Below are 13,231 nucleotides of genomic sequence, written 5' to 3' on the forward strand. Positions count from 1 at the left end.
ATGGCTGATCAAGATTCACCTCCCGATGCTTTCCTTTACACAGACCCGTCAAAAACAAGAGGTGACTCTTTTCTATAAGATAAGATAAGATAAGATACATCTTTATTGTTACAGATCCTGGCTGAAATTTGATAATTTGCTAGCAAGGACCTACCATTAAAATAGTCTGCAATGTAAATGGAAACATAATTTGATATTATTTCAAGAGATATTATGGCTTTTATATTCAGGTTTTGTACTTTTGATTTTTTTTCATTCATAAAGCACAGACAGATGATGTTTGACCTCTAAAAGAAGAATAGTTCTGATGAGAGAGAAGTAAGTCGACACGACAATGGTCATATCAGGCTGATGAAAAGTAGGGAAATATGCACAAAAAAGCATAAAATACAAAAACTTAAACTAAGTTAGACAAACCAAAGATTCCATTCACCGTGCCTAAAAATATCATAGCAAAACTGCCTAATAGAAAATATATTTCAGCTACCATCTCTCTATACGGAGCATTCAGTGGCCACCACTAAGCACAGCATATAGGCCTACTTTTCCTTACAGTTTGCCTTATGATTTGTCTTTTCAGTTCACACCACCCAGCCTTCGCCTTCAGTGTTCACACCTGAACAAGCAGGCCACTTCGCACCTCGGCAACAATATGGTTTTGAACAGCAGCAGCAACAGCAGCAGGCAATCCTTCAGTCTCAGCAGATGATGTCCACGATAATCAACTCCAACATTGTCTTTCCAGCGAGTATGTCAATTATACAGATGTTGTGGGTATAACAAGATAATGTAGCATTCTGCAGTTCCCTACACACTCACACACGTGTGCGAGTGCGCGCACACACACACACACATACACACACACACACACACACACACACACACACACACACACACACACACACACACACACACACACACGTACACATACAGACACATACACACGCACACATACTCCCCCCCCACACACACACACACACAAATTTCTCGCTGTGAGATAAATAAATACTGTCATTGTCAGTGTCAAACTGTCATTAATGAAGCCTACTGACTGGGCCCTATTTTTTAGTTAAGTGCAGTGTGCGTTGCTCTTGAACACACCCCAGGAAAACACATTGCAATGCCTCAGTCTCTGATGTACGAGCTAGCTAGCTTGATTCTCTAATGTGAATTGTGTTATCTGACCACTTACCAGTAGATAACCCTGTAAAATTGTAAATATTTTAAACCCCTATTGACACAATTAAAAAACTCCGGAGGTGCCCTGCTTGATCCTGCACTAAGGCCAACCAGGTCTGAGAGAGATAATATTATGTCCCATGAGACAGAGATAGAGGTAATTGATAAAAAGTCTCTCCGAAGGAGAATCGTGTCTTTCTCTGCAGGTATATGACGCCAAAAAATCTACCCGTTAAACTACTGACCTCAGTTGGTACCCACGGTTTAGATCAGCTTTACATAATATCTGTTGTTGTCGTTGTTGTTGTTAGCGATCCAGTAGCATCTGAGCGTTAACTCTTTTGCATGATGCCATTCGGTAATAGCTGCATGTCTGTTCTAATTGGTTTTTTGAGGAGTAGAGACAGTTAGATGTGTGGGGTAGCTTGGGAAGAAAACATCCCCTTAAATCAGTTAGTTTTCTACAGAAGAACAGATGATGTTCCTCTGTCTCTGAGGGGTAGTCACATAGTGGGCAGGCAGCAGACTGCTTTACTCCAATTCGGTTGAGATGTTGGTTGAGGGGTACATGTTGTGTTCTAAGTTGGAAGATTATGGATTGATCTCCCCTCCTCAACTCATTGATTGGATCTTTGACCAGTGGTTTATTCATGTGGCCATACATCCTCCTTCCTGTCGTACCTGTGGTCCAGTCATTCATCCACTCTTCCTTGAGGTTTGATTTGATCATTTGGCAGCAGGTGGTGTAATTCGTAGGAATTTCAGGCTGAGGGAGGCTGGCGCCTTTCTTTGCCTGAGCATCAGCTCTTTCATTTCCCGGTATCCCAGTGTGGGCAGGAATCCATTGTAGGACTACTCTGACGTGGTGCCTACTTATCAAATTATGTAGACTCCAAATCAAGTGCAATATACCTTTGTTCACATCAGTCCCACCCTCAAGTGTCTCTAGTGTTGAAAGGCTGTCTGTAAAGATAACGATGTCTGTGGTAGCAAGTGGGTTAGTGTCAAACAAGTAGTTGATGTAGTTTGCTGTGTTGGTGATAGCCTGTTGTTCGGCAATGAAAATGGAGCAGAAGGACCCGCTGGAGTTAAAGACTTCTTTTTTTATCCTACTGGGCAAGTTGATCACTGACCCATATCCAGCGTTGATCGTTGCCTTAAAGGCAGATCCATCAGTGTATGAGTGGATCCATGTTGGTGGATAGGAATCAATTGTTTCAAGGGCAGAATGTTTTGGTGCTACAGGATATGTGTTTTTATTGCTCTTGTCCAAAAGTGTTTTCCTAATTTCTGGCTTTGCTATGGTGAGATGTGGTGAGAGAGTTGAAGGAACTCTTTCCAGAGGTTCTCGTCTTTCAGGGAGGTGATGTTTTTATTGGAGGTTGAGAACAGTGTCAAGTACAGATTTTGTATTTTTTAGTCTTTGATTAGGTTTCCACTTGTCAACAAGGACTCTATTAAGGTGGTTATTTTCTAGCCTTTTAGATCTTTCATATACTTCTAAAGCTGCCCGTTTCCTTCGAGTTTCAAATGGTCAATATTTCTGTGGATTTCACAGGCCGCAGTCGGTGAGAATCTCATTCCGCCAGAGATAAGACGAAGAGCTTGGTTTTGGATGATGTCCATTGAGTTCTTTGTAGTTTTACTGCAAATGTTTTGTAGAACAAGACAATAATCAAAAACAGCTCTGGTATATCCTAAATAGATCTTCTGTGTAAGCCTGAAGAGCTGGTCTTCTGTCCTGACTTTTGACCTGAACCCTGCTTGACACTGTGAGATCAGACCTGAAGACTCAAGCCACCAATAAAGACGAGAATTGAGGATTCTTTCACAGAGCTTGCCAATACAGGATGTGAGTGATATTTGGCGGTAATTTTTAGGGTCATTGGCCTTCTTTCCTTTCTTTAAGATTGGGTTTATAGTGGCTAGTTTCCATGCTTTAGGCAGATTTCCCTCGGTCCATGTTCTGTTGTAGAGCTTAAGAAGTAGCAATTTGGCTTTTTCACCAAGGTTTTGTAGCATCTCATTGTGTACTTTATCAGGACCTGGGCTTTTTCGCTTCTTCTATTTTCCTTCCATCCTGGGGTAGGAGATAAATCAGTGGCTGTAGGTGCAATGCCATAAACAAAAACCCAACTCCTTCACAGAGAGATTGTAAGAAAAATGAATGGGTATGTTGGTGTCTGTTGTATTATATTGAGAAGTTGTTTGAGGAGATAAAGAAGAGAAAGACGCTATTAAGAGCATAGTTGCTGTGTGTTGCTGAAATAAAAAAATTAGAATGTAATGATAATAATAATACTAATAGTAATAATAATACCAATTGGAAGCTAGATTCCCCCCCCCCCCCTTTTCCTCCCAGAGCAACCAAGTCCTCTCATCCGAGAGATGGGGGCAGGGGAAGGCATGGCAGATCCCAGAGGGTTAATGTTGTCAACAAGCAAGACGCAATTGGCCTCTGCATCTTCTCCACAGTCATAGGGCTCTCCGATAAGTGCATGCTTAATACATGTATGTAGCTGGGTATTCCCTACGTAAAGTCACATCCAGTACAGTGCTGACAATGAACCTTTGCTTTTCACCCCACCAATACCCGTCCCAACTCCATGTCAAAGAAAGGTTGTCGATGGAGAGAGGAGAAAAGAAAAGTTAATAAATGTAATAAAACAATAAAAGCAATAAATAGAAAGACTAAGAAACATAGTAAAGTAATATGTCTCTTTTCGGGTTCACCCCTTGACCCGTTAGCTTCCTCTTTTTCTTTTCCTATTCGAAGAGTACTAATCCCCCCCCCCACCACGAAGAGGTGGGTCTATCTGGGGGGGGGGGGGGGGGGGGGCACATAATATCTTATATCATGTTTTCATGTACTTGATCTTCCATGCAGATTCACTTGGCTCTGACCCTGAAGAACTGAAATGCAAGCACTGCCATGAGAAAGTTGTGACAAAAACGACCTACGAGTTTGGAAACTATGCCAGACAGTGGCTCTTTTGTTTGATATTTTCCTTGTAAGTTTATCTGGGTATCCCTAGCTACCACTGAGAATTTCAAGTTGTCATTCCTTTATTCAATGCTTCAAAACCTCTGCGTGCACTACACCTTGAGTATCTTTCTTTCAATATTGACATATAGAGCACAGATTACGTTGTTTATAAGCTTTGATTAGATGCAATTAGTTATACTAGATTCAACTGATTTTCACTCTGATTTATTCTCTTGTGTAATATTTTTAACTGTTATTAGACAGATTAAATAATAATAATATTATGAAGTCTGCTTAAACCGAAATCTGTGGGAAGGACGGTTTTTCCTGGGTTTAGCCGTGTTTTCATTAAAGAGAGGATGGCTTATGTAGTGATGATTGTCAAAACCATAGAGTTTGGGAATACCATGCAAGCAGCAGATTTCACTTCTTGAAAGTTTTCTACACATCTACCTCATTTGACTGAAATTTGAGCAATAGGCTGTATAGCACTGTGATTTCCCTTTAAGATAGTTAGCTTGCATAATCTGTTGAACAGTCACAAAGGACAGATGAAAGAGTAGATCAGCACACTGTACTGTGCACTGTACTAGTCTAGAGAAGTAACAAATCCATTGCCAATAAGGCGATGAAACACACCAGGTGCAGTCACATGCTGGTGTGTATAGGACCTTTGTGAACTAACTTTTCAGCATCAGTGGGTCATGACCAACAGAAAGTACCTTCGCATAACAGACATTATTCACTATTCTTGTATCCCTAGGCCAACACACAGAGTGTAATGGCTCTCATATGACCTTATGCAGTTGTGAGCGCTGTAAAACCCTCTACTATTAAAAAAAAAGTGTGTAAACCCATTGATGTGTGGAAAAAAACCAAGGCAAAACAGTGCACTTGTGATGCTTCTTCCTGGTTTGCAAGAGACACACGCACGTACCCCTATCTATTTCTGCCTTTTACCCTTTCTTGTAGGGCGTAAGACTTCATGATTTGTGCTATGGTGGCGGCGGTAATCTAGTGCTTAGGCTACCAGACTCATAATCGTGAAGTTGTGAGTTCAGAGGTTTGAACCGCCGGCCCGACGTTGTGTCCTTGGGAAAGGCACTTTACACTAATTTTCCTCACTTCACCCAGGTGAGAATGGGTACCCGGCCATAGACAGCAAAAGATCTTGTCAGTATATTAGCGTTTTAGCGCCTATAAATGGCTGCTTGCACTGTATGCTTCCCAGGAAGTTGAGGTTGTTGCAGAATGTTCTCAGGTCTGCCAGCATGCTGAGGTAATAGTATAGATTTTGAAGCACGTAGAACTTGCTGTTGATCGGGGATTTGAGCTATACAAATGCTATCTATTACATGTATTATTATGTGATGGTTGCCAGTGAAGTTTCAGTTGACATAACCGTCAAAATTCTTTTTGGTCTAGAAAAGTGAGTGTTATGGATTATTGATAGGCTAGTTTTCTTACAAAGACAAAGAAGGGGAAAAAAAAATCGAGAATTCTATTTTCTTCAGGTTTATTGCTGTTTTGGAATGAGCTATTTTTGGTTTAAGTGCCCGCCCGTGTTCATCAATATCTGTTAGTACAACATTACAAACATAAGGTTTTATAGACTGAGCAATCGTGAAAGAGCCGAGCGTAAAACTTCTAACATGCATTTTTTTAATATTTCCCGCTCCCCTACTCACTTTATCCTCTTCAAAAAATGATCGTTTAGTGTAGTTTTAGTAGAGGGTTTTACGGTGCTCGCAACTGCATAAGGTCATATGAGCGCCAGAAGATTAGAGGTGTTAGAAGAGAGTAACAAACATAAAACAGAAGAAGGGGAGATAAGAACGATAGATGTTTGATAGGAAAGAAGAAGCAAACCACGACAGAGCACCCGCCAACCACCCACAAAAAATGATCAATTAATATGACTGCAACATAACATATAAAGTAGTTAAATATTGTTGCATGTTGAATTGTTTCATTGTCTTCTATGTAATTTGAATTTCTAGTTTTTGTTGAATAAATACAGATTCGGCTGCTCTTTTATTTTGTGTAATTATTTTAGACATGGCCTAATCTGTTCACATATTCACAAAGGACGTCATTTTTCACTTTTGTTAGACAGTGTTAGTGAGATGCCCCCCCCCCCCCCTGTACAATGTTCTTCGTCTGCATTCCTTTTCAAAGGTTACCTTGGCTTCTCTTTAAATGTTTTTGTGCACATTCGAAAAAAATTGTCTTTCTCAAGAATGAACCCAAATGCTCAAAATAGCAAGTTTTAATGAAAACTTGAATTAAAGTTTTATACAAATCTTTGCTTTCAAAAATGCCATTTATTTCCCAGGTACTACACCTGATATGCTGTCTTTAGTTGACATTGCTTATTATTAGGATGTGAATGGAATCCAATAACACTGTCAGGGAATTTATAGAGTCAGAATTCGAGTTAGAAAAAGATAAATAAGAAGAGTCACGTGGTGGAAATGGAAGAAAAATAAAAATTATAATTAGGGTATGAACTCTCCCCCACCCCCTTTTTGTTATTGAGAAAGTTTAATGAACAGTTTCCCAGCTCAAACTTTTTCCTTAAATGTCAAATTCTGAGCTTACTTTACTACAGCAGCTGCCTCTGTCTCTCATGAAAGAAATGAATAGAAAGTCTCATAAGCCTAATTATACAGCTTTGCTAAACGATCTTCTGTTTTATTTTTTTCCTCAGTTGTTTTTGTTTAATTTTTCTTCCTTTTGTGATGAAGAAAAAATGCCACGATGTGAAGCACAGATGCCCTGAATGCAAGGAGGTTATTGGAACGTTCAGACGCCGCTAAAAACAGCAAGAGAAGCTCAAAACATTGTACAGAAAAAACTGGTCTAACGACCACCTGTCCTAGACAATCACCTGTACAAACCCTTCTTCCCTACTCCCTTTTGTGGGTTTAAAAAAAAATATTCTAATGACAATGTCTATGATATCCACCTGTCTAAGACAACAACTTTTCTTCTGATTGCCATTTTAGACAATTTCAACAGTTTTTGTACAGTCTAAGGAAAATGATTTTTCAAATATATAATAATCATAAAAATTTGAACTCTATATATGAGATTCAGTGAATTGTGATAACAGCCAAGAGAGATTCTGGCTTTCAATAGTGTCACCATGAAACTAAATTGTTTGCATATTATATTATATGTATAAATTCTTCCATTTATTTAAACCCTCAACCTTTGAATTCTCATCTAAAAAATACTCTGTTAGGGCCTGTAGGTCGGTTTTACTGCAAGCCCAAAGAGATTATATATCTTTCTACCTCTACCCATTTTTATCTCTACAGGTATTATGGCTTTTTCCTTTTTGATAATTTCTAAAGCTGACAAGGCTTTCTATATGGTCGTGGGGACATGTAATATCTACGGAAAAAATGTTTTGAACTAAAAAATACAATTTTAAAGTATTTTCTACACTAATATAATGTTTAATATTTCCGCTTCACATGTTTATTTTTAAAATACAATTTAGCATTCTGTGTAAAGTAGGCCCTACAGTAAAAGCTATCCTATTTGCTGCTCAAAATATCCTACTAAGTTCACTGACAACTTTCAATGGCAAAGGCATTTCAATCTTTAGACAGAAATGTTTACAACAAACAAGATTTACTTTCCCTTTTACATTTGTTTCCAACATTGTTTGGAATCTGGGGACTGAAAAGGGGAGGCAAATCATGCAAATAAAAAATAGTTGGCTTACTTCCATCTAGTACAGAGGTCACCAAACACTTTTTTCAGAGTGGGCCACATAACTGAGAGAATGCAGAGTATGGGCCGGATAACTATATTCTTTAGTAAGCCTACGTATAGGCCTGTGCTGAATTCAGAAGATATCAAGACAATCAATCCTACGCATATTTATCGATAAGCAAACTACAAAATACATTTGTACACAAAAGAAAGACAGTAATGATAGCCTATATTATATTATATTATATTATATTATATTATATTATATTATATTATATTATTATATTATATTATATTATATTATATTATATTATATTATATTATGTCTACCAAAAAGTCATCAGTCAAGTAATGTTGTGATAAGATAAGATTTCTTTTAAATGAAAGATTTGTCACAATATTGCCTAGTTAGAGTGTGATTCACAACTTTGAAGTAAAACTTATGATGTTTATTAAAGTAAAAGCGTGTCGTTTAATTTAATGAAATTATTTTGCGAATTAATTCCTTAGCGCAATACAAACACATCATCTCAAATAGAGTCTTGCTATATTCTGTTGATGTGTACTTATTACATTAGATCTTAACATTTCTTGTTTTTTTGTAGGTAAATTGAAAAATTACTTTTGAAATCTATTCCCTTTTTTGGAGGGTTGTACCTTTCTTTTTTCTGTTAAAAGTTAAGTTTGGTCTATTTCTTTTGTTTATTGTTATGTATTCTTTATAAAATAATGCTGTTGTTGATTCCATTCTTTAAAAATCTGACACTCAGATAAAGACTCTAGTTGTTGATATTTGCATTTAAAATCAAATTCATTGCAAGCTGTGATATGTCTATGCTCCGTTGGAACCTTGTAGCCCGAATTTTAAAATACTGCAAGAAAGATACCAAAAAAAAAAAAAATTTTAACCCAAAAAACGTAGTTTTAATATTTTTTATGTTAAAGGTATGGCAATGAAACTACTTAGACAATGTATTCTGATGGGCCTTTATGAAAATCCTGCAAAGGAGTATGTGTTTTACCTGAGCGCATTATCATGCAGTCTGAGTTAGTGACAAAACATTCTTTGGATAGTAAGATTCTCCCTCTCAAGTGTTGCTCCATCAAACCTCACTGAGGTGTTAGGCAGGTTAGAAGAGAGCAATTTGTGTCGTTCAATTGCTTTTATCTAACCTCCCTATCTTTGGGTTGTCTTTAAAGTTTTATGATGTCCCGATGGGTGGCTAGTCAGCTATTAATACATTCTGTGAAGTGAAAATTTCTTTGTCCCTCAACACATCAAGTGAAATTGGTAAAGTAAGAGACATACGTGGAGGAAGATATAAACGAAGTTCAAGGAACTGAGTCATTCGATTGATGCCCCCCTTTATTCTCGCTAGGCCTATGTTCTTTTGGTGAGGTTTAATAAATCAACCATGTTCTTGTGGTGGATAGTGGGGTGCGTGCAGAATTTGAAGTAAGTTTTTCAGCATTTGCAGTTTGAATCTGGATTTGATGTATTAATATGCAATGTGCATCAAGGTATCTGGAATGGAATCTTTTAGCACAACAAAACAATTTTCGCCAAAATTCGAGTTAGCAAAGTTCCATCAGAGCACCGACAATATGTTATATATTTTGTATGTTTATAAAAATAAGCCTATATGCATTTACATGAGCAATTCATATTCTCCCTTTTGAGATTTTTCATTTTTATCCAGATACATTGGACTAAGTAACTTTTATAACTCATTTTTTAGATACTTGTGTCAATTGTTAAGACATGTTATTTCAAAAGTAGCCTAGTGTGTGCAATGAATATTTGAATGTAACAGTCTTTTATTAATTTGTAATAGAAATAGAACATTTGTAATCTGTTCAAGAAGACATATAATATCTAAAGAATGGGAAAAGATCATAAACGTGATGGCCTATGGTTTGATGTTGAATTTTGAGGACAGATATAACCTGTGCACATTTTTTTTTTTTTTTTTTTTTTGGGGGGGGGGGGGGGGCGGTTATTGTTCATTCTTGTGCACTTTAAAATATGATGTGCTTTCAACTCAAACAATGTCATATTATTATAAGGAATGGATAAACAATAAACTGGGTACTGTGGCACGGTGGGTTAACCCTTTAAGCCTTTGTCATCTGACATAACTGGTTCCGTGCACCTGAGCTTCCATGGTTTCAACTGATAGATTTATACCATCACACACTGAGGTGTGCTCTAGGCTCACAGAGGGATTAACCCACTGGATGTATGTATAAGGACTTGCTGCCCAGTAGAAGTTTGAGGTGCAAATGAGAGGGAACCAAGATATACGTGCTCTGCCTGATTTTTAAGATCTCTCCAAAAGTGTTATCTTGTAATGTTCTCGGCTCTTTTATTTTATTGTAGGAGAAATTAAGAAGATGACAACAACATTATTGTCATCAATGGCAGCCTCAGGAGGAGAGCAATAATTGCACAGAGGGATAATGAAACTTCTGTTGTTATAGGGATGTGTTGATTTTGGTTTTGTAGCCTGCTATCTTAGATATGACATAATGTGATATAGTAATATGAAAAGCGCTCAGAGCCTGTGTACTTTAATCGGGGTTGAGCGCTATATAAATGTCATTTATTATTATTAATATGTTGATAATCTCCAGTTATATTATTTCAGCAGCATTAGGAGAAAACAGCATTTTCCTGTTATTTTTGTTAACTGTTCTCTTGAACACTGTGGCTGTGTGAACTTGTTTGTTAATTTTTTGTTTGAATTGTATGAACAGAGCAATCTATATCATTTGAAAATATATTTTATATACTGTACATGATGTATTTGTAAGATTGTTTTTACAAAATAGAGGTAAAAAGCTTTAACTAATAACAGACACTGTGAAAACTGAACAATTCATGTTTGTGTGTTGAATATAATCAGATTGCCTTCAGTGTAATTCTAACTTGTTGTGATTGATTCCATACTCCAAAATTCTGGTTTCTTGTTTTTGGTCCCATACACATTTGTTTTTATTTGTTTATTTTTTATATATATTTTTAAAAAACTTTATTCTAATACTTATACAGACTTTCTATCCTTATCTTTTTTTTCGGGGGGTGGGGTAAGTGCATAAGGTCATATATGAGTACGCGGAATTTTCAGTTGATAGGAAATTAGGAATTTTGCCCGGGTGGCTGTCAAAGACTACTCTTATCGATTTTAGACCACCAAGGGATCTTTAATGTGCAATACTTGCACACGGGACCTCCGAGATTTTCGCCCATGTCCGAGAAGGCTAGATGTAGATCTTTCCTACCTGAAGATCAGGGGTGTGGCTGAAAGCCAGCAGTAAGATGAGTAGCCGTAGAAAGGCTGTAGTAAGAGCCAGGAGCTCACAGGAGGGAGCAAAGGAGGTGAGGGGCTGGGGGGGGGGGCAGGGAGTGGAGACGAAAGCAGACGACAGAATATTGCAAGAGAACAGGAAAGGAGGTGAAATGAGACAATTTTAGAGAAGAAAATTTTTCGTCGCTACCCGGATTCAAACTCTTGACCTTTGAACGAGAGACGTACACCTTAACCTCTTGCCATGAGAGCCCTCCTATCTTTATCAAAGAAGCCTGTGTTCTTTCTTAATGTAATAAAAGTCTTTTGTTTGATATTTCTTCTTATAGATGTAGGCCAGTGAAATCTTCGTTTACCTAATTTCTTGTTTTGTTTTGAAATATTCTGTTTAATGGGCGAAAAACACTTAATTGTCATCTTCTATACATGTACTTCTACTGGTGTGCAATAAAAGAATAAAAACAACAAACTACAGTGGAGTGAATTTTATCATGGCATTTTCTTGATTTCACTTTAAAGTTTAGTCCCTATCTCGAGAGGCCTATACTATAATTATTTGAATCAATATTGTAAATCATACTACAATGCATCTTGTTATACATGGTATGGTACTGCAAAGTGTTATTCAAGTGAGTGAGGAAGACATGGGCTTGTCAGAAATTTATGGCCTGGGCATGGGCTAGATGGTTCAAGGCTGTTGGCCTTCTACATTTTTGGCTCGCCCAGATTGGGTGGATGTGGGATGCACGGTCTTGTCAGAGACATACGAGTACGAGCAGCGCTCGGGGTCACAATCAAGTAACGAAGTGACTATTCCCAGTGACAACTGAATCATGAATTATATTATACTGGTAAGGGAAAAAAATCATTTGACCAAGGTCACTCAGCAGACTGACTGGCTGCACTTCTTCAGCTAGTGAGGCATCTGGGCGGTCCATTGCACTTTTTTTGGGGGGGTATTCAAATCTTAGTAAACCTCTGACAGCAACCTCAGACTTACTGAAGCTTGTGGTGACCATGAGAGTTTTACCCAATGGCTACGGTACCTCAAGAGAAAGAAAGAAAGGTTAAGATTATCATTTGACTTGACCAGGTTGTAAGCCTATTTCCCGCTGCTTTTTTTTTTTTTGGTTGTGTTTTACGGCGTTTGCAACTGCATAAGTTCATATGACCGAGCAGGACACAGTAAACTTTTTTCAGTTGGTAGGACATTTTGAATTTTGTCCAGGTGGCGGCCGAAGCCTACTCTTATCGATTTTAGACCACCAAGGGATCTTTAACGTGCGCAACTTGCACACGGGCCTTCCGAGATTTTTGCCCTTGTCCGAGAAGGCGAGGTGTAGATCTTTCCTACCAGAAGATCAGGTGTGTGGCTGAAAGACAGCAATAAGAAGCAAAGGAGTAGCAGTAGAAAGGCTGCAGAAAGAATCAGGAGCCCAGAGGAGGGGGGCAAAGGAGGTGAGGGGGTGGGGGCCGAAAGGGGAGACGAAAGCAGACGACAGAACATTCTTAGAGAGCAGGAAAGGAGGTGAAAGGAGATAATTTAATGAAGACAATTTTTCGGCCTCTACACGGATTCGAACCCGAGACCTTTGGTTGAGAGGCCAACACATAAACCCCCAGGCCACGAGAGCCCCCTTTGTCACAGCGAGTTTTGTTTGGAAGGTAAAAAGGGTTATTATTTACACCACAAAAACAAAGCTTTCAAGATACCAGCATGCAATACTCACCAAAAACAATAGCAATGGAGAGATGATAGCTGCAGTACATGCAAACAGAAATTTGAGATGAGTGAGTAAAGCAAGACAAAGCAATAATGCAGCCTTTAGTCAATAGATGTGCCAATTTCTGAGACTTTATTTTACCATGGAACAGGAAAACAGTCTATCTGTCCTTTACTAGATTTTCCCCCCGGTTGATGCTGTTGTTTTGTTGTTGTTTGCTTTACTTGTCTGTTTTTTGTGTTTCTTTTTTTGGTTTTTTGGTTTGTTTTGTTTTTGGTTTTTGTTTTTGTTTTTTGTTTTGGAGGGGG

General features: G+C 38.1%; 1 protein-coding gene across 1 annotated transcript; it reads left to right on the plus strand.

The window, feature by feature from the left end:
* On the plus strand, positions 1-4,194 carry LOC101846003 (cell death-inducing p53-target protein 1 homolog). Its single transcript, XM_005099816.3, has 3 exons — positions 1-61; positions 581-748; positions 4,067-4,194. The coding sequence occupies exons 1-3, from the start codon at positions 1-3 to the stop codon at positions 4,192-4,194; spliced, it is 357 nt and encodes a 118-aa protein (XP_005099873.2).
* Positions 4,195-13,231: the final 9,037 nt, after the last annotated feature.

This window comes from Aplysia californica, unplaced genomic scaffold (genome assembly GCF_000002075.1).
Source record: "Aplysia californica isolate F4 #8 unplaced genomic scaffold, AplCal3.0 scaffold00226, whole genome shotgun sequence".
Taxonomy (NCBI): Eukaryota; Metazoa; Mollusca; class Gastropoda; order Aplysiida; family Aplysiidae; genus Aplysia; species Aplysia californica.